Here is a 21,289-nt window from a genome sequence, read left to right as displayed (position 1 = left end):
TTACAATGTAAATGAGTTGAGTTTAATCGTATTTCGTTTACACTGTAAACGAGATACATGAAGATCACTCTCTTCCATATATCACGTATGCAAACGTGATATGTGTGTATGGTGAACTGTGTCTTATCTCCTTTACAATGTAAATGATATACACTTAAACTTAACTTGTTTATACAATAAACGAGATATATAAAGTAATGCAAAATGGTAATTAAACTATAAATTACATATATCTATATATAAAATAATGGAAAAGTCTAGGGGCCAACAATTTTTTTAAATTCTGGCCAGCATGTAACCAACAAAGAAAAGTGAGTTATTAGATGAAATCTTGCACCATTAAAATCATTATTGATGACTATTTGATGGCTACAAATTATAAAAGTCGATGCCTCTAGCATCCCTCTAAAATAATTAAATTATTTACTGAAAAAATCCTTTATGCTATTCATATTGTCAGCCCATTTATTGCTACCCCTCGATTAGTTCATTGGGCTGCTTCGACTAAAAAGATTTTCAATCAAATACATTGTAGCTAACGAAAACACGAATCTATCTTCGACTTTTCTTATCACTGAAAGATGGACGGGGGCTTCTCTTACCTCAAAAATCCCTTTCAGTAGGTAAGGATCAACAAGATGGGTTGGGTAAGTAAAATAAGAAAGGCTTAAGAATTAATTTTTGTTTTTGATTAATATTCTTTTTTTTTCTTTAAGTATTTTTCTCCGTATTGGGTTATTATTGGTTAAACAAAAGTTGGTAACTAACAAAATTATTTTTAAAATTAAGAGTAATTACACAAATTAGTCTCTAAACATTTTAAAATAGATATTTTATTTCCAAAAAAATTAATACTCAGATCAATGTCAAATATTTTTTTCCGCCAGATATAACAGTCTTAATCAATTTTTTGGCATGACTCACTAACGGAAAATGCTGAATTGACACGTAAACTCGAACATACAACAGTTAAGTGTTCACGTGTGCAAGAAGGACAAAACAGTCCCTAGCGTAAAATTTCAAAACTGTGTCTCTAACCCCAACGAAAAACATCTCCTTCAGTTTTGGCCCCGATCCTTCCCCCGATAGATGCTCAACTCCCCTTCCATCCTTTGTCCTTCCTCCCTTTCCTGCTATCCTCCGCCATCGCCTCCTCCACAACCATCGACCTCCGAAATCTTCGCATCTTCTCAAGTTCCTCTGGATCCACACCAGGACCTAAATTCATTCGATCCGATGTGTTCGATCCGTTTACGTTTTTTTCAAAACCACCTCTAAGGCTTTTGCGCCGACGGAGGAAATATACAATTTGAGATCAACCACCCTTCGAACCAAGGGTTATGCCTTCCGACAAACACCATTGGCGACTACTTCCTCAGTTTCGGCCTCGAGCAGTTGATTCAACAGCTATCCGAAAATGATCCCAACCTTTATGGTACCCCGCCGGCACCGAAGACCACCATGAAGAATCTTCTGACGGTGACAGTAGACGACGAGTTGCTGAACTCAGAGCATAACCAATGCGCGATTTGCAAGGATGAGTGAGGCAAATGCCTTGCAAACACGTCTATCATAATGATTGCTTACTTCCGTAGCTTCAACTACACAATTTGTATTTTGATTACCCGTATGAATTGCCTATCGATGACCCAAATTATGAGAATCGAAATCCCAAGGGGACACTAGCGACAATGGTTCAAGGTCTAGCGATGGTGGTGGCAGCAATGATGATGTGTCTGGGGTATACCTATTCTGAGGACTTTTAGGATATCTTTGAGGTGCCCATTTGGCTCGGGTGGGTCTCCTCAGAAAAGTGGTGACAGGGGATGGGGAAGTAGGCAAGAAAATTTGGATTGAACCGAAGGATATGTAAGTTTGTTTAGGATTGAATCTCTTTTTTGTATAGTATGTTACTACTATTAATAAGTGATGCCATTTTTTGTAGTATGATAAGTTATTTTCTTTATTAAAACAACACAATTTTGAATTTTTAGGTCAGGGTTACTGTTTTGTCCTTCTCGTACACAAAGACATTCAACTGTCATATGTGCAAATTTATATGCCAATTCAGTATTTTTTGTTAGTGAATGATGTTGGATAATCGATTGAGGACTGTTATGTTTGACGGAGAAAAATATTAGAAAATTAATCTAGATATTAATTTTTTTGAGACTTAAATATTCACTTTTAAAATTCTTAGGAACTGATTTGAATAATTATTCTAAAATTAATGATTTATTAAACCATGTATTGAATTAAAGTGACTTGTATATTTGTGGACGAAGAGATAATTTATTTATTTCACACCAATTAATTTTAACTATTTGGCTTTATCAGCAAACAAAATTACAAGTTACTAAAAGTAATCTAGTAGCGACATGTTTGTATAATATATATGTAGACACTGAATTTAAACGAACCTAATATTCTTAGATAGAGAAAGTGTAAGAACCACGATTAATTAACCGTTTAACTAAATAATTAAATTGTCCAAAATAGGTTCCAAAAATTTACAATGTTAATTAGAAAATATAAATATGATAGTTGGATTCAGTAGATTTTTCTGAGTTGGAAAATGTAATTTTTTGCGGAAAATTGCGTAAAAATGTGAACCAGTAAATTAACTGACAGTACCGGCTTAAATCTGTCCGGTGCTGTGTGAGAATAATAAAAACAGTAAAAAAACTAAAAAATTAATTAAAGTTGAAAACCAGGTACTAATTTTAAAGGTTTGGCCCAACGTTGGATCAAACAGGCCAAAAACACTAACGGGTTGGACTGGATCCAAATTGGGCCCAAGCCCAATACATATAACACCATTAATGAACCATACTTAGCCACAAACACAACATATGTAGTTGAGATGGGAAGGAGAGAAACCCTCCGTTGACACTATTTACCTCTAACTTTCCAAGCTCATAACTTGAGTTATGGAGCTCCGATTGACGCACTGTTTGTGACCACGCGATCACCACGAAGAGCTCTACAAAACTCATACAAGAAACTGGTGATAAAATCTCATTTTTTCTCTCAGTCTTTCCTTCCAAAAATTCGAAAATCTAGTGTTTGGAGTTTTGAGATTTTGATGTTTTAATGTGTTTAGAATCAATCTAACTTGAGAAGATTATTGGGTTGTGATCCTATAATATTTGGAGACAGTAAGAACCCTAACCCTCTTGTGAATTTTGAGATTTTGAGTTTAGAAATTAATTGTAATGATATATGTGGTTTAAACTAAATATTGTTGGTGTAAAAATTAAATTGGAAGTTGAGTTTGTGGAATTGGAACCCTGGGAGCTAACTCTTGTGATTGGAAGCTTGTTTGGGCTCAAATTTGGTGTTTTACACATATTAAGAATGGGCCAAGGTATGGTTTCAGTTTTCTCTATGTAATTTATAATATTTCTGGACACTTAGGCTAGTGGACTAGGATAGGTTTGACTGGTTGATAGTTGATTATTATGATTATTGATGCTTGTGGTGACTTTGATAAATTATGATGATAATTGTTGATGTTGGAATGAATGATGATAACTATGTGAAATATAATGAGATGTGATGAATTATGTTGGTGAAGAGTTAAATTCTGTGAGATTGGGGAGGTTGAAATCTTGATTTAGAACTTGTAGAGTTTGTTGAATTATGTTGAAAAAATTGATTGAAATAGGGTTAAATTGATGGAGAAGGTCAATTGGTAAGTGGGAAAACATATGATTGTGATTGTGGACCTGAATGGTAAGGATTGATGTGCAATAGAATGTTTGTAAAATGGTTTTGGTTAGGAGTTTGGAAAATTTAAGAACCTTGTTGATTTTGTGAAAACCCTGTTTTATTGAATTTTGATGGATCATAACTTGAGCCTCAATTTTGAAATTGGTTTAAATTTATTTTAAATTAAAGGTTGTTTTGAGATATTTAAATTGATATAAAATTTGATGAAAATGGGTTTTTGTAGAGGGAGTTATGACTGTTTAAAGTTTGGTGTCAAAAAGTAAATTCTGCAACTTTGAAATCTTTTTGAGTCTGGTGAGGGTCGCGTACGCGACCTAGTGCACGCGACACGACCAAACCCTTCGAGTTGGACATCTCGCGTACGCGACATAATGTACGTGACGCGAGCAACCCATTCGGGTTGGGTATCTGGCATACGCGAGCAGGGGGTTGCGTACGCAACCACCTTTTTCAACAGCATGCGTATGCGAGGCAGAAGCTTGCGTACGTGAGACCCCTGTTTTGTTGAAACATGATTTTTTCTAGTTTCAAAGGTTCTCCAACTTTACAAACTTCCTTAAATTGCAGTTTAAGAGTAATATCTTGTAGTTAGGCCTAATAACTAATAGAGGAGAATTAGTGACTTAAATAGGTAAATTTTACATGAATTTAGAAGACGGAGGCTTAGGTTTCTGGAGTATTGAGGAAAGATTTGTTGAGTGAGATGGCGGAGTACTGTAATGAGGATTGAGGTAATGAGTTATGGAAGTTATGAATTGATGATTTTTGAGATGAGTCAAGGACTCAGAGTGGAATAATGGATTACTGATGTACTGAAAAATGATTTATAAAAACTATTGCTATATTATTTCATATTGAGATTGTTGAGACGCTATGCGCCTGGCAAGGACGGTTGGTTAATCCCGCTTGTCGAGGTCGCGGTGGCGGCGTAAGAACGGTTGGTTTATTCCGCTTACGGTGAGATGTGAGGTCTGTGGCAAGAGTATCATACTCGCATCCTTTCGGAATTACTAGAGTGTACAGGCACTATATCCTGGACTGTGTTCCGGGCACAATATCTCGGGGGTTCTCATTCTGAGACCGAAAGGTGACGTTCCCATGGGAATGTGTCGGGTTGGCAGTTGAACCGACGATGTGATATCACAACCAAATAGGACAGGCATTCATCATGTGCATTTTCTATCTGTTTGCTTGCTTTGCCGACTTGAATTGCTTGCCTAATTGTATAATATGATTATTTGCTTCTTGAAATTCTTGATATACATGCTATACTTGTACTTTACTTGCATTGTTATTACTTGAGTTTTCTATTAGGATTGAGGAGGTTCGGAAGGCAGTGGCGATGGAATCGCATGGCGGTTAGGCTGGTGAAGGTTGTGGGACAGCGGTGAACTGATAGTTAGAAATTCCTTAAGATAGTTACCCCGTTTTCATAAAGGATTTAAAGTTATGGTTTTAATTTTAGTTATGCTTTAAGTTGAATCTTATGATTGACATGAAGCTCTAGGATTGTCTTTGGCGTCTCGGGGTCTTATATCTTATATTATTGGATACTGTTACCATACTGAGAACCTTCGATTCTCATTTTATACTTTGTTGTTGTTTTTCAGATGCAAGTCGCAATACACCTTGGTGAGTTGCTTGATGGTGACAAAGCGGAGGACCTTTTTCATGTTTTGGAATCTTTTGGTTATTTTGGATTAGTTTCTCTCACTTTTGTATTTATATTTGCCCTAGAGGCTTAATTTGAGAGAAATTTTGTATAAGCTATTTTACTTTTAAAATTCTGTATGTCTGTATAACACTAGTCGGCCTAAACTCCGCGGCTGGAGCTAGTACCTTATGACTATTCTACTTATATATCTATATACATTTTGATTATCTTGTATATATATTTTGTGCCTTAAGTTTGTAGCTTCGTGTGAACGTTTCGCGCTTTTGAAATTCTGTTTTCGAACTTATTATTTCTTCATCAGGCTTCTAAAATTATTATTCCTTCTATATATATATTTATGTATAAGGATTGTCGTGACCTCTGATTAACCTTTGCTTTATGGCACGAGGTAAGGTTTAGGGTAATTATGGTGTTACAGAAAGTCTAGGGGGTCAGCATTTTTATTAAAATCTGGCCAGCACTTAACCAGCAAAAGAAGAGTAATCTCACACCATTGGATGAAATCTTACGCTATTAAAAATATCAATGATGACTACAAATCACAAAACTTACTGGTCCTAACACTCCTCTTCTTAGATATACTAAACAACTCGATTGAATATATAACACGTCATTAATTGTGTTATTGGAAAACATATATAATATACAAAAAAAAATGAAGGAAATAAAAGTCAAGTCTCATGAAATAAAATTATCTTCAATGGAAGGGTGGCCTTTATGAACTTCAATTCCTAACTCATCAATCATACAAACAAATTCAGTTCTTGAGCATTCAAGTACATTATGGCATAGATAAAAAGTAGATAGTAGATGCAGTACAATTGATGCCTTAATTGCGTCTACATAAGGACATAATGACATATATAGGCAGCAGGGGAAAAAAAGTACACACATTATATCATAGAAGCTTAGCAACCAACAGGAGTTTGGAGATTGCACTTGGCGGGAAGTGAAATAGCAAGATCTGGATCAATCCCAAGAAAGGGCAGCTCTACTGAGTTCTTGTAAGAGCAAAGGCATTGCAAATCTGCATTACTAACAGCGTTGCAGCATTCTGTTGTTGGATCAGTTGGGTTTGGCTGAGTCACCGATGGCTTGCAAGCCATCAACCCATCCTCACTCATATTACATACATTAATACCACTTGAACCTTTCGTAATATTTGCGGTCATCAGTACTGCCGCCACCACCATTAATCGCAGTGCGACCCAACTGCCATCCATTTTTGCTCAATGAAATGAAATGCCGATGGTGATGGCCAGTAACTATTGATGAACAAGCGTGAAAGTGAAAACTGTGGGTATTGTTATTTAAAGAGGAGAGGATCGGAACTTCGTAGCCTCACGTTTATGGACCCGTGAATAAATGGTTTGGCGGGACCTTAAGGTCACGGGGTGGTCGGATTCTTGTTTCTGTATGTTGTCACTTCGTACGTAAAGTGGTTTGATTTTGTAGTTCATGGAATTACACGTAGTAACAATATGTACAGGAAAAAATTTAGGAAATTCTATATGCACCAAGCAACTAACTTAAAAAAAAAGCGCCATTCGCATACAGATGTTTAAAATTTTTTTTTAAATGTTTTTTATTAATTAAAATTTAATATATATAATTAATTAAATGGTATTATTTTTGTCAAAATTGGATCAGACAAATTGATTTAAATATGTTTGCTGGGTTTCAACACGTTTAAACTATTAACCGACACTAAACTCACTATCTTCTCGCCAAACGGGTGCTGACTTACAATTGCATCCGCTTCATTTTGTACCGCCAAATTGTCTATCAAGTCTCCGTTATCGTTTTCATCATCGATTTTATAGTTGGCTTCGAACTCCTCTTCACTGTCATTATTATCTTCTTCCCAATCTATATTCCCGAGCTCATCAACATTGACCTCCTCCCCAACCGCGCCCAACCCCGACTGCTATTCGAACTCAACGTACAGCTCTATCATCGGCACGTGAAATCGGGTTTGTTGATAAATACATAATATCTGCTGCATATTGCCATCATTAGTGAAGGGCATCATTTGAAATTGTATCAACCTACCAAATACTTGTACATGATTCCTATATAAAATGTTGCTCACCCTTTTCGAAATGTGGCTTTGAATGTTATTACAAAACCCATTTTGCAACTCTACAAAACTCATGATACATGGAATAGCGAATGATACGGACATTCACAAACAAAAGTCACTCCATGTGTGTTTGGTATAATCGAACCGTTATAATACATTCGCAAATTTACAACTTTCCATAATTTCAACCTCACCTAATCCGATTTTTTAACACAACCTACTGCCAAAAAAATTTTAAACTATCACAAATGTGCAAATAAGAAGAATAGGAGTAGAAATGGAGTGAGACATTTTGAACGAGTATTACTTCGTATTTATAGGGAGGATTCTCGAATAAAATATTTTTTTGTACAAAACGCAACCTATTTTTTATGTTTTCCAAAAATAAACCTGACATCTTCAAAACGCAATCCGCATTTTCAGTCTTCCAAAAATAAAGCTGGTGCAAAAAAGAAAATGCATCCTGCGTTTTGTTATGTCCAAAAAAAATAAAAAAAATGCTAATCACTAAATATAGGCTGTGTTTGGACTTCAATGAATAAAAAGAAAATTTAAAAAGCTTCCAACAAACAAAACGCACCCTGAGTTTGTTTTATATGTTGAACAAAAAAAATAAAAAAATAAAAAGTAAAACACGGGCTATGTTTTGGAGTGACACTATAACAGTGAAAATTTTGTCCATACATTCATTTTAATCCACTTCACCAATGTATTTTCCATAACGAAAAAGATGAGTCCCAACATTAATCAATATTTTATTTCAAAAATATTTTAAAAATAATAAAAATTCAATCCAAAACTAACACAAAAATACCTTAAGTCATTGTCTCCTAGCAATAGCATTGCCCATTTTATTCAGATTTTCGTGCCGACTCATACGCATTGCTTTCACTCTCTTTGGCATAACATACACGATTTCCGCATCCTCACTCCTTTTCATTCATCTCTCTCAAACTTCTAATATATCATTCATTCATTTCCCTTAATTGCAATAATGCCGCTTAAGTGATATTTTTAGAATATCACTTTTAATATTTTTAAAAAGTGAATTAATTTAAAATTAAAATTTATATTAAAATTAATATCATTTTAAAAACAGTATTATTTTAATAAAAAATCAATAAAATTATCACTTATATAATTATGTTGATGAAATAATAAAAAAAATATAAAATTTTAAATGACTAAAACAAAACATTGGATAAGTAAATTTTATTTTTAATTTTAAATCACTATTTATAAAATATAATCCAAACAACAACAACAACAAAGCCTTGTCCCACTAAGTGGGGTCGGCTACATGAATCAAACGACGCCATTGTGCTCTGTCATGTATCATGTCTATAGAAAGACCGTTTACATGTAGATCTCGTTTGACCACCTCATGGATGGTCTTCTTAGGTCTTCCTCTGCCTTTCGCCCTTTGTCCATCTTCCATCTCATCCACCCTCCTGACTGGATGTTCTATCGGTCTTCTTCCCACATGTCCAAACCACCTGAGACGCGATTCAACCATCTTTTCCACAATGGGTGCTACTCCAACTTTCTCCCTTATATCTTCATTCCTTATTTTATCCAATCGCGTATGACCACTCATCCATCTCAACATCTTCATCTCAGCCACACTCAACTTATGTTCGTGCTCCCCTTTAGCCGCCCAACACTCCGTACCATACAGCATAGCCGGTCTTATAGCGGTGCGATAGAATTTACCTTTAAGTTATAAAACTCAAAATAAAATTAAAATTAGAACTAACATTAATACATTATATTAAAAATGCTCTAAGGCATGCTTTTTCTTCTTTTTACTTTCTTATGTACATTCTCATAAAAGAAATATCTGAAAAATCAAGCAAAATATGCAAAACCCTAACAAAAGAACATCTGAACGGCATGCAAACATTTTTTTAATGAATTGGAATACAGCATCCCGGATCTGGATAGTGAAGACTATTATTGGATATTGGCTTTGTAAGTCCCAGCTCACAAGGAGGAAGGGAGGGAGGTGAGGTTTAAGAATGCGGAGGAAGACAATGGTACTTTTTTAACAAAGTTAATACGTAGTTAACAATTTGTTAATTTTGTCAAACGAATTTTATCTTTCATAAGTATTAAATTAATATTATGGTTAGTTTTGTTAACATCTAAACATTTTATGGTCAGAAACGGTGATTTACCACTTCTCATCAAAAGAAAACAAGGCAAAACAAGTTGAGTTTGATCCAACATAGAAAGCCAGATCACAGGCTCCTTCTAGGCCTAAGCTTCTCAGGGTAGCTGGTTGTATGTAAGCACCAAGAAGAGCAGAACTAGCAAAGCAGAAACTGCAACCCATGCCCAGTAATTATTTGACCTTTTCCTCTTAAGTATCGCTTTTGGAATTGCTTCAGGAACCTTTGTTTTACTCCTGTATCTAGCACTACTCTCCTTTGCCACCTTTTCCTTCACTGGCACAAGACCTTCATCGCTGTCATTAACCTTCTCCTGCACTGTAGCCTCAGCCACTTCATCTGCAGGTCCCTCAAGATTGGGAAGAGTTGATGAGCCCCCAGCTCCCTTCTTTGCTTTCTTCTCACGATCCTACAGTAAATCAAGTGCGATTTTCATATTTTAATACAAAATTGTATATTCATGAATCATAAGAATCTTATTCATAAGCAAGATTGTAACATCTGACTACTTGAATTTAAATAAACTCTTGATAAAATATCTAATTCTGTTTTCACTTTTTTCTTTACAAAATATAGGAAACAGGAAACACTAAAAATAGAAAATAGAAAATGAAACAAAAACCAAATACGTACTAGGAAAAGAATCTTATAAAAGAAAATAAAAGTAAAAAAAAAAAAAATCTTTACTTCATCAAAAGATCTTATACGAAAATATCTCGTTGAAAAAGATCTTTTTGAGAAACTCATCCAAAGGAGTCCTTTGTTAAAGTTTCATTTGACTGAGAAATGTTTAATAAAGAGTTTATTTCTGATTAACTCGGTTTTGCAAAGTAGCATTAAAACTAGTTATCAAGCATTTATATTAGAAAAAACAAAGGAATTAGATCAATCATCACCTTAAGCTTCTTTTCAGCTTCCTTTTGTGCTCTGGCTGCTGCTTTGGCTGCAGCTTTCTCTGCTAACTTCCTCTTCCTTTCCAAGGCCTGCTTTGCTTTTGCAATTTCCTCTTCCCTTTTAATTTCTTTCAACTTTGCGGGATCAATTGCAGGCTCTTTGTTCTCCTTTTGTGGTATTTCAAATTCATATTCATCAGCATAATCTAAACCCTTACCGTCCGGATTAGATTTCAAATCTCTAGCTTTGTTCTTGGTTTCTTTCTGAACCTTCTGTGTGGGCAGTGTTTCATGTGGAGAAGCCTTCGGCTCCTCTTTTGGCTGCTTTAAGCTCATTTTTGCATCAGTATCAGCAGCTTTAGGTTCCTCCAGCAGTGGGTTTTCATCTGGGTTCCTCATCCGTCCATCCCTACTCAATTGCCGCATATCCAACGATGGCAGAAGTCGTTTCTCATAGTCATCCCTAAAAGCTTTGTCACTGCTCCAAAGCGACATAAATTTCTCGATCTAGTAACCAGGGGAAAAAATGACATCACAACCGTCAATCATCAAAGTCATCAAAGAAGGAAAAAAAATTATCAGAAAGTTAAAGTGCAATCCCATTATTAATATCAGATGGTGCTCCGAAGAATTAATACTTTGCAGACAAACCTCTGTTTGTGCAAGTTCCTCAATAGCACTGAGATCTTTCTTTGCAGCAAGCTCCCGTGCTTTGTTCAGAATTGCACGACTTTTGAAGAAATAAGAGTTCTGTAAAATAAATAAATAAATATTAGTAAGTTAAAACGCAGAAAGTATCCAGCAGTTCAACATCAAAGAAATTGTAAAAGATAACAAAGTTTGGGAACAGAAAATGAATAAAAAACTGTCTAATAGCATGCCCAGACACCCTAATGAAGGAACAGCAAAGAGGATGGCAATTATTTTACGAGTCAAGATAAGGATACATATTAATACCACAAGAAGAATCACACAAAGGGATAACATACCCCTTCATCCCGCTGTTTTCTTAGTTGCTGAATACTCTCATAAGCCTTCTCCCTCTTCTGAGTAACATCTGCTAGTTCTTCCTGCAAAGATTGGATATCCTTGTCTATGGCTTTCACTGAATCATCAAGTTGCTTGATTTTGGACCGAATTGCTTGTCTCTCTTTCTTGGCACCATCTAAGTCCCCACCTATAAGCTGCAATTGAAACTAATAGCTAAAGAACTGTTCCAATAAGACAATTACAAATTTATAACAATCTACAAAACAAGATGTTCTATAGAGAAATGAAAACAAAACTCTCTCACCTTAACCTGATCCTGTATGACTTCTTTCTGCCCAAGAGAATCTTGTACTTTGGCCCTCATGGCAGCATTGGCAATAACTTTCTCCCTTGTCCCCTCAAGCTGTTTGATTTCTCTAAGGATTTGTTTCTCCTCGGTTAACGGAATGCTTTCGTGTTGCATGCGGTATTTCAAGCTATATATCTGCATCATCAAAACATATACAGCATTATACTAGGATTAATTACAATAGAAAGAACTGATCCAATATGCATTGAAAAGAACATGGACTTGTAACAAACAATATCATTCAGTTCCTCCTCAGATGAGCATAATCCTCCACCTCGACCTCCATTGTTAGCAGTACGCAGCTTGCCAAGCGCCTGCTGCAGAGGTTCAATCTCTTTTATTTTTTCATCCACAATACTCTGAAATTGCTTGTTTTCATCCCGTAGGGACTTAACCTGAGTAATCAACTCTGCCCGTTCGGACTGCACAAATACCAAATATACAATTATATTTAGATGTAAATCGTGACAGACCTACAATGCCTTATCAACAAAAACATAAAACATTCATGAATGAACAGCCCATTGATGTGGTACGAAATCACCATGAATTTTCACTTATGTCAGATAAACTTCCAAACAAGAACTTATTTTAACAAATGCAGCTTTCACACTCATTAACTCCTGTTGATAAACCTAGCAAGTATTTAGAGTAAACAATGAAATCTTTTTATCAACGGAAATTGATAGAATCAATAGCTTGGAATATCATTTTTACTATAAACGTCTGTGAATCAGTACCGCTACCATATAGTAAAGGAGATTCCACCAATAGCCTTTGTTTTTATGAGGGTACTATATTCTAACAATTCAAGTATTCAACTCAGTTGAATATACAAGTCAGGTAGGGATAAATAAATATCATGCACTAATTAGGTTAGATAACAAATGTACCAGAGAAACCGCCCATAAAGTGCTAATTAAGTTTCAAATCAAAACTTGTATATTTTAGGTTAGTCCTTTTTTCCCAAAGTAGTTTGTTTTTCAGTCGTCAAATTACAAAATCGTATCCATTTTTTCCCTGTAGTGATCCTGGATTCAAATTAATTCGGTCAACAGTGATGTGGTGAATAGTTACTCATGCTGTGGTCTTTAAAAATCCCGATACTACAAGTCATCATTCGATAGAATGACATAAATGTAGATTCAACATCATAAAAGCTTTAATCATAATCGGACAACCGAGAGACACGAGTAAACAAATTAAAATAAAAAGGACAAAAGAGCCCGACACAAATCTTATCACGCAACCATGACGAAAGCATTCTTGACTCACCCGCTTCACCCTTAGAGTATCGGTCAGCTTAATCCGTTGTTGATTTTTCTGGTTTATCTCCTTGTCAAGCTTATCAACTTTGGATTTAATGTTGGGATCATCGTAAGGCCGACACCTTGCAAAATAAAAAGAGTGTATCATCTTAGGCGCAGGCCAATCTTCAACTGCGCCTTCTGGGACACTGGAATCTAAAGCACCATTCCCCCGAACTTTAGCATATTCATCTCCATTGGACCCTAATTTTACGGGGTCAGCAACTACTGAATTTTGAACCAATTTCCCATGTTCCTTGTCACCCGACACAGATTTGTCTTGTTCGGCTGCGCCGTTTGCCACTTGCCCTTGAACCACCTCAAATCCCGTGACCTCAACTACCATGTCAACTACAGGATAGCCTCACAAAACACAAAGAACCTGATTCGATAAAGAATAAATAAAATAAATTAAAAAAAAAAACTGATGAATATACGGAATATTCAAAGGATAATGTTACACATCCAAGTCTTTTTATGAACTAAGTCTAACCAAGTTAAACAATAAGACTTGGAATAATGCTAGTCAACTAATTGTTATGTTAAACCAACTTGGTTGGACTTAATTAACAAAAAGACTTGGTTAACAAAAAGACTGGGTGTATAGCATTATTCATATTGAAAATCATGAATAATCCAAGTATTCAACTGTTTGATCCACAGGCCTAATGAGCAGATACGCAAAACCCATCAACCAAAACGAAGAATTTTACAATTCTTGATCATAACTACAAATTATTCTTTTTTTAGGGGAAAATTAAAAAAAAAAGCAGGGCAAGCCTTAAATGAACGATGAACACCTCATTCAGTGGAAAAACACAACAGTTCTATCAACTTGATCAGCAGCAATTAAATTTCAACGGTGCATGTCAAAATAAACAAAGGAATCAACATAGAATCATCACAATCTCAAACATGCAAAATAATTAACCAAGAGAAAATGTTCAATTTTAAATGTTTAAGCAAAGATAAGACCTCGTTCTATGAACAAAACCAAGCATGCAAAAATGCAACCCAAAGATAAACGAGAAAATTACTAGAATAAAAAACACAAAAACAAAAGCGCATGATCAGTGTACCATGAATGATCACACCACCACACCTGATACGCCCCAGAAAAGGCACAATCTTTGGACACAACAGCTTCAGAAAATGAAAATTTGAGACGAGTAATAATAAAAGGGAGCTACAACGATGAAACATACCAGTGTGGTGATGGAGTGAGATATAAGCTTAAGCACCAAAAATATTTGCTAAATAACCCTAACGAAAGCGACAGAGAGAAGAAAAACCGTTTTCACAGAGAAGACCTCCAAAATCCAAACTTCAAAGTAGTCAGATCTCTCTCCAAATGTGAAAGACTTAATCCAAACCGATGTTAGAGAGAGAAAGCCTAAATATATGCAATATACACTGCCGCTATTTCTGTCAACAAAATGTGTGTTTTTTTCTTTTTAAAATATAATTTTTGTTCGGTTCAGCAGTGGATTTCGCTATCTTAAATTCTACACGACAGTGAAAAGGTTGGACTTCCGTTTTTCTCTTTACACTATTTATTGTTTACGGTTGTTTTAATATTTTTAATCCTTTATTTATTTTAAACAATCCATTTTTATCCTATTCAGGTAATTCCAGAAGAAGGGGGGGGGGGGGGGGGGAATCTGTACGTTTTTATCACTTTCATGGTTTTGCTCCATGACATAGGAAATTGAGAAGAGAACTGTTCTTTTTTTTTTTTGACAATGAATTATTATTTAATAAAATTCTTTTAAAGTGAAAATTTTAATAAAATAAAAAAAATTAGATTTCTGTTCTTTTAATACTATTTTAGAATTTATTTGGATGAGTTTTTTAAGAAAATATTTTTTTTAAATTATTTTTTTTTAAATCTTATGAAAAAGTAAAAGTAATTTTATGTTTAGATATTTTATACAAAAAGATTTTTTTATCTATCAATTATGTTTAGATATAATAATATAAAAATATATTTTTATTTATTTATTATGTAAAAAATTTATTTTTAAGAAAAAAATATTTTAAAAAATATGTAAATTATAGCTTCTCAAAAAAGATTTTTTTTTCTATATTTTTATTTTTACTACTAGAAATTTGTTAAACACGTTAAAAAATAATTAAAAAAAGATATATTTTCATTGAAAAATAATTTTTTTTATTAAGATAATAGCACCCAAATAAACACTTAATTATTTTTGGATCAAAATAGCATAAAATAATAAGACTTATATGATAAAAAGTAAAAAATAATTCATTTCTTATTTTATTATTTTTCTAATCTTCTCGATTAATTTTTTTAAACTACTTATCAATATTAGAGTCAACCCAAAATGGATTAGATACACTCTTTTTTTGTTCTTAAAATTTTCTATAGTATTCATTAAATAATATATGAATCTTTGCTAATATATATTTTAAAGAATATATTTAACAGCAGCAAAAAAATATATTTAATTAAATTATTAAAATATTAAATACATATTATTTTTCAGTACGTTATTATGCTTTTAAAATGTAAGTTATTCAAAATGGTATATGGTTTTTTTTTTTTTTTATTAAAAGATGGTATATTCAAATTTTAGAAGGATTTAGTTAAAATAGAATATAAATATTTCTTAAATTTTTTATGTATTTTTTTTACATAATATCTACTTTTATTTTAGAAAGCAGAAACACGTTTTAAATTATTTTAGTGTATTAGACAAATTACACATACAAAGACACTCGTTTGACACCTATGACTTTCTATTTAGAAGTGTCTTATCCAAAAAAAAACAAAAATATTTATCAAACACAATGTATTAGGCTTAATTTTTTGTCTAATTTTACAAAACTTAAAATTCCTTTTACTTGCTCAACACGAACATAACTTCCACGTCCTTCTTCTATTTCACCTCCAAACCTAAGAACTTTGATCGATGGCACTTTTTCATCACCTGTGGCGCCTTTACAACCATGATTGAAGGCATGATTCCATCCAAATGACGTCACTAATCCTAGGTATTGGCATTGCTCCTCTGCAACAAGCATCAACTGGGTCATTGTGACATTGTAGCTATTCCCAAGTTTTGCGTCCTTATAATAAATACTTTGACTAACTAGACCTTTACTTTTAGATATGGTGATAATTTGCTGGTGGCGATTTTGTTTATTGAAGTCTTTTCTTGTGTTGTTGTTCTCACCCAAATAAATAGTCAGCACACATTTTATTTTGTTGATAATTGCTTCTACTCCTCATTTGTGATATTAATTTCTCCCATAGAAATTTTTTTAAATTATTATAGGATTATGAAAGATAAGCTATGCTAGTGATCAACATGATAATGAAAAAGTAAAGATAATCTCCTATGAAAAAATATAATAAAAAAAGATAAAATTAAAAGCCGTGGAAATCTTGAGTTTGAATGTAAATATTACAATGTTTCATATAATGATTCTTACACTAAAATAAAAATATATTTATTGAAGATTTTATGTTTTGTATAATGATTCTTACACTAAAATAAAAGTATATTTATTAAAGATTTTTTGGAAAAGAATTAGACTTGTACAAAAACCTTATTTTTAAAACTTGAAGAACTTTAGAAATTTAACCGTAAAAGTATATTATTTTATAAAAATAAAAAAAGGTAAAAGTAATTCCACCCTTATCTATTAATATAAATATAAGTGAATTTGATTCGAGAAAAAGAAAAGTTACTAAACTTTTAGGAATTAATAGTCAAAATCATTCTTGAAAATATTTCGATCTCTATTTTTGTTTTTAAAATATAAATTTAATTAAAATCGTCCTCGAAAGATTTAAAATTAATCACGTTAGTCTTTTCGTCTATTCTGTCACTAACAACGTTAATTTTACTGACGTGGCATGTGAGTTTTGTTTTATTTGTCAAGGTTCAAACCATTAGAAAATTGGAGTCCCAATCCAACGACCCGACCCGGAGATCACAGACTCTCCTTCTCCCCTACACATCTCAACCTCCATGCCAGTTCCAACAGTTGCTGGCTCCCCGTCGATGTCGTTTTTCCCACCGTCACCTACATCGGCGCCTTCGCATCAGCTCCCATCAGTATTTATTTCCATACCCAAACCCAAACCCCAAACTGACCCTCTCTCTCTCTCTCTCTCTCTCTCTCTCTCTCTCTCTCTCTCTCTCTCTCTCTCTCTCTCTCTCTCTCTCTCTCTCTCTCTCTCTCTCTGAGTGTTTAGGTTGGGTCAGCATCCAAATTTAGAGCAATCTCTAGCCTAGCAGCAGAGGCAGAAACAATTAGGAACACCATGATACTTGCAAACAATTTGGGGCTACAGAAAGTGCTTATTAAGTTAGATAGCTTACCTCTAATGCAGAATTTGAAATCGAAGAGCAGGGTTGAGGACATTGATCCAATATTGTTGGACATCCTACAGTTAGCAGGGGAGGATAACAGGTTCGGGTTCACTTGGACGTCAAGGGAGGGAAATAGATTGACGTCAATTAACTCGGTAGAGCGCTGGAGCAATCCTGGATGATTAACCCGCCCCCTGAACTCAGGGTAGTGATCGGACGCAATGTCGAGAGTCGTCGAGGAGCAAGGATCGAGCAGCGTCAACAGAACCTACAGCAACAGATGACGTCAGGAGCCACAAACAGAGGAGCATACATCCGAGGAAGCTCAGATTAGGGGCGGAGACCGAACGGGCATATCGTTCAGAAGACGATGATGATGGCGGAAGTTTGAAGTCATCCTCCTTGGAGCAACGACGACCGCATTCCACAAGTAGTGCTTTGTGATGCAGCTAACCGAATTAGATTGGGGGTGGAAAGCGAGCACTATACCATTGATGCGGCGGTGGCAGCAGCAGTGGAGCAGGGGCTCTAAGACGCTTGATAGGTGGCGAAAGTTGACATTCAGGCAAGGCGTGGTATCTCTGCAACATCCGGCAACGACGACGGTGGTTACTGGAGACAGTGCACAGCGTGAAGCTTGAAGAACCACCATTGTGGGAGTTGTATTGCAGCAGGACGGGAATGGAGGCTCGAAGCTACTCAGATGGGTTGAGGAGAAATTTTCGGGGCGGGTACGGGTGGGTCGGGGTTCTGGGTAGTTAGGGTTCTGTTTCTGTTTCTTAGGCTTAACAGCCCATGACAAAAAAAAAACTAACGTGCCACGTCAGCAAAATTAACGTTGTTAGTGACAGAATAGGCGGAAGGACTAACGTGATTAATTTTAAATCTTTCGAGGACAATTTTGATTAAATTTATCTTTTGGGGACGAAAATGGAGATCGGGGTATCTTTTAGGGACGATTTTGACTATTAACTCAAACTTTTAGTGAATACTTTAATATGAATGCAAGGGAGACTCTAGATTTACATATTGTTAGAATATTTTTTTTATCTGAGTTACTTTTTTATCTAGCAAGAAGTTTTTATTTTGTCAAAATTTTCTCTTATGTTGCCACTAATTATATTGTTGGTTATGTTTCTGCTAGGTACTTGTGAAAGAAAAGCAACGCATGAAAAAAGTGTTAGAGTCTACTAAAAATGCATAGAATAAAAAACGAGTGAGCATTGTAAGTAATAGATAGTATGATTTTTAAAGAAAGAATCTTCTTAATTTATAGTGTCCCTGAAAGTGGGCTTATGTTTTTAAAACCTGTAGATTATTCAGATGAGAACAAGGTAAAAAATTATGTTGCAAAGAGAATGAGAAAAGTGATCATAAAAATTGATGTTTCAAATATGGTGCTAGTTGTGAGTGACAATGCACTAGTTTGTAAAGTAACTATTTATTGGACCCTTATTCGTCTTTTGATTACCCCTACAATGTGATTAGATTTGTTGTCTTTGTCGCTTTTAAAGACATCCATGTTACTCTACATTAATTATACGATTAACTAGAAGTTATAAAATGTGCATAAGAAAGAGGTTGAATCGTGCTTTAAAATCTTTTATCTGAAATAAAAATTTAAGAAGCTTTTCAAAAGGTAGACTTACTTAAAATTCTTTTAAAAAATATATACCGAGATTTTGAACTTTTGAAAAGCATCTTTTGAGGTTTTAAGAGACTTCAGATAACTTTTTGAAATGATTTTTTAGGTATCTCAAATATAACTCAGATACTTCTAAATAAAAAATAAAAAAAAGAGTAAATAGACAAAAATACACATAAAAGAATTTGTCATGAATAAAAGTACACACTAAAGTTTATAAATACCAAAAGTACACTCGAAAGACTGATTTTGATGGATACAATGCCATGTTGGTAGTGGATATGTAAAACTCAGGGTGTACTTTTGTCCAACGAAAATAATTTTTGGGCAGTACTTTGATATTTATAATTTTTTGTGTGTATTTTTATCTACTCCAAACTCTTTCATGTGTACTTTTGTCCATTTACTCAAAAAAGAACTACAAATAAAAGAGATAGTGTTCACAAGAAATACACAAGTGATATTTACTTATTTTGTCTAAAATGCTTGTGTCCAGTCCTTATGTATCCTGAGAATTTCACTAATAGAATAAGTGTAAAAGGATATTGTTTCCATAGAGCCTTATGAGGCTACAGTTTTAACTCAAATTGAATCGCAAACACAATCTAAGAACCTTTGATTCATATAACGACCTAACTTCTTGCACGTCCTGATCGTACTAGAGGCAAGGTGCCACCAATTTGCTTCTCTTAAACTTTAACTTTTATTAAATATAACATATGAGCCTGATTCACCGTTAGAGACATAGTCATATTTTGGGGGGTAATTTAAAAAAAAAATAACATATGGAACGTAATAAACAATACACAAACAGAATTAAAAACATCATAGAACATAAAAACAACCATAGGGAGGATACAGTTTCATTGAAATTCCCAAGCACCACCCATGGATGCTGAATGCTTAAGGAAATATCCACTAAATGCTTCCACAAATTCTCTCTAAGGGAGTTGTGGGCTTCCATATATAGTACTGCAAACCCAAGTTATGCCACTTCTATTAATCTCTATAGTCAAACACTGGTCAAAACTTCAGAGAATATTACAAGAGAATTTTATGTTATAAGATAAAAACCAAATACCACCCTTTTATCCATTAGCTTCTTTAATACCAACTAAGGAGAAACCTAAATTTTTGCAGAAAACCTTCATTGAATCAAAACTAACATGTGTTTCAAGAAGAATAAAAAAGGTTGGTTGGAATTTTCTTACCAACTCCTTGCAATGCACACGAGATATCTTATTCAATACTCCTCTAACATTCCAACTTATGATGTTTAAGCAATACATACGAACACCAAGAAAGAAGTTGGAATGTGGCTGACAGTGACTCATGCCACTAATCTTCTGTCCCCGAGTTTCGATCCACCACCCTTTGTTTTGACAGTGTGTTGAGTTGCTGCAGCCACATCTCTATGGAGTTCGGCTTCAATAGGTGAACCTTGGAAGGATGTTGGTATTCTCCTTTCGTGATTATTGGAGCTAGTGATGCGGAATTTTATAAAATCACAATTTGATAAGTGCACCAAATCGTATCAAGTAATATCACGGTAAGTGAGTTATCATTTCTACGAGGATTAAAGGACTAAGCAACAATGATTAATTGACTATTCGAATTAGACAAATTATGAAATAGAGGAATGAGTGAGGAATTAAAAGCAAACGTGTAAACAAAGGCAATAAAATAGCAAACAGTGAGTGAATGAAAACAGTGATGAGGAGAATATAATGTTAAGGTTTCAGAGATATTCACCCTTTAGGAAAACAATCCTTGTGTTCATTTAATTGGGGCATGTAGGGATCAATCACGACAAATCATAAATAATCAAATTCCAATTCCTTGACAATTCAATTTCTCTTTAACCTAATTAATCGCTAATTCTTTAGTCAACTATTTAAGAAAAGAGGTGAAGCACAATTCCTGATTTAATTTCAAATAAAATTCAAGAATATTCCTAAACAATTAAAACTTACAAGAAAGAATGATTTCCAAAAGTTTTCTAATCCAAACTTATGTCACTTATTTAAACTAGAGAGATTAAAAATCACAAAGTGTCGCACACTCTTTGAAACACTATTCCTAGTTATATTAAAAAGTAGTG

The 21,289-nt window shown here is 34.3% G+C and overlaps 2 protein-coding genes across 8 annotated transcripts; both read right to left on the bottom strand.

Moving 5' to 3' along the window:
* Nucleotides 1-6,315: 6,315 nt before the first annotated feature.
* On the bottom strand, nucleotides 6,316-6,630 carry LOC112733369 (putative lipid-transfer protein DIR1). The gene has a single exon (XM_025782306.1). The coding sequence runs from the start codon at nucleotides 6,628-6,630 to the stop codon at nucleotides 6,316-6,318; it is 315 nt and encodes a 104-aa protein (XP_025638091.1).
* A 2,939-nt stretch (nucleotides 6,631-9,569) lies between these two features.
* Nucleotides 9,570-14,717, bottom strand: LOC112737980 (proton pump-interactor 1). 7 transcript variants are annotated; one of them, XM_025788178.3, is made up of 8 exons: nucleotides 14,511-14,717; nucleotides 13,169-13,582; nucleotides 12,127-12,315; nucleotides 11,849-12,028; nucleotides 11,544-11,738; nucleotides 11,206-11,304; nucleotides 10,558-11,061; nucleotides 9,570-10,070 (listed from the first exon to the last, which is right to left on the bottom strand). In XM_025788178.3, the coding sequence occupies exons 2-8, from the start codon at nucleotides 13,544-13,546 to the stop codon at nucleotides 9,759-9,761; spliced, it is 1,857 nt and encodes a 618-aa protein (XP_025643963.1). In that variant the 5' UTR covers nucleotides 13,547-13,582; nucleotides 14,511-14,717; the 3' UTR covers nucleotides 9,570-9,758. The 7 variants fall into 7 exon arrangements, with proteins under 7 accessions (XP_025643963.1, XP_025643960.1, XP_025643959.1 ...); XM_025788175.3 differs by having other exon boundaries at nucleotides 14,493-14,684; XM_025788174.2 differs by having other exon boundaries at nucleotides 14,406-14,650.
* Nucleotides 14,718-21,289: the final 6,572 nt, after the last annotated feature.

Source organism: Arachis hypogaea, chromosome 13 (assembly GCF_003086295.3).
Source record: "Arachis hypogaea cultivar Tifrunner chromosome 13, arahy.Tifrunner.gnm2.J5K5, whole genome shotgun sequence".
NCBI classification, from domain to species: Eukaryota; Viridiplantae; Streptophyta; class Magnoliopsida; order Fabales; family Fabaceae; genus Arachis; species Arachis hypogaea.
Note: the sequence above shows the minus strand (reverse complement) of the source record. Positions and strands in the feature narration are given on the sequence as shown.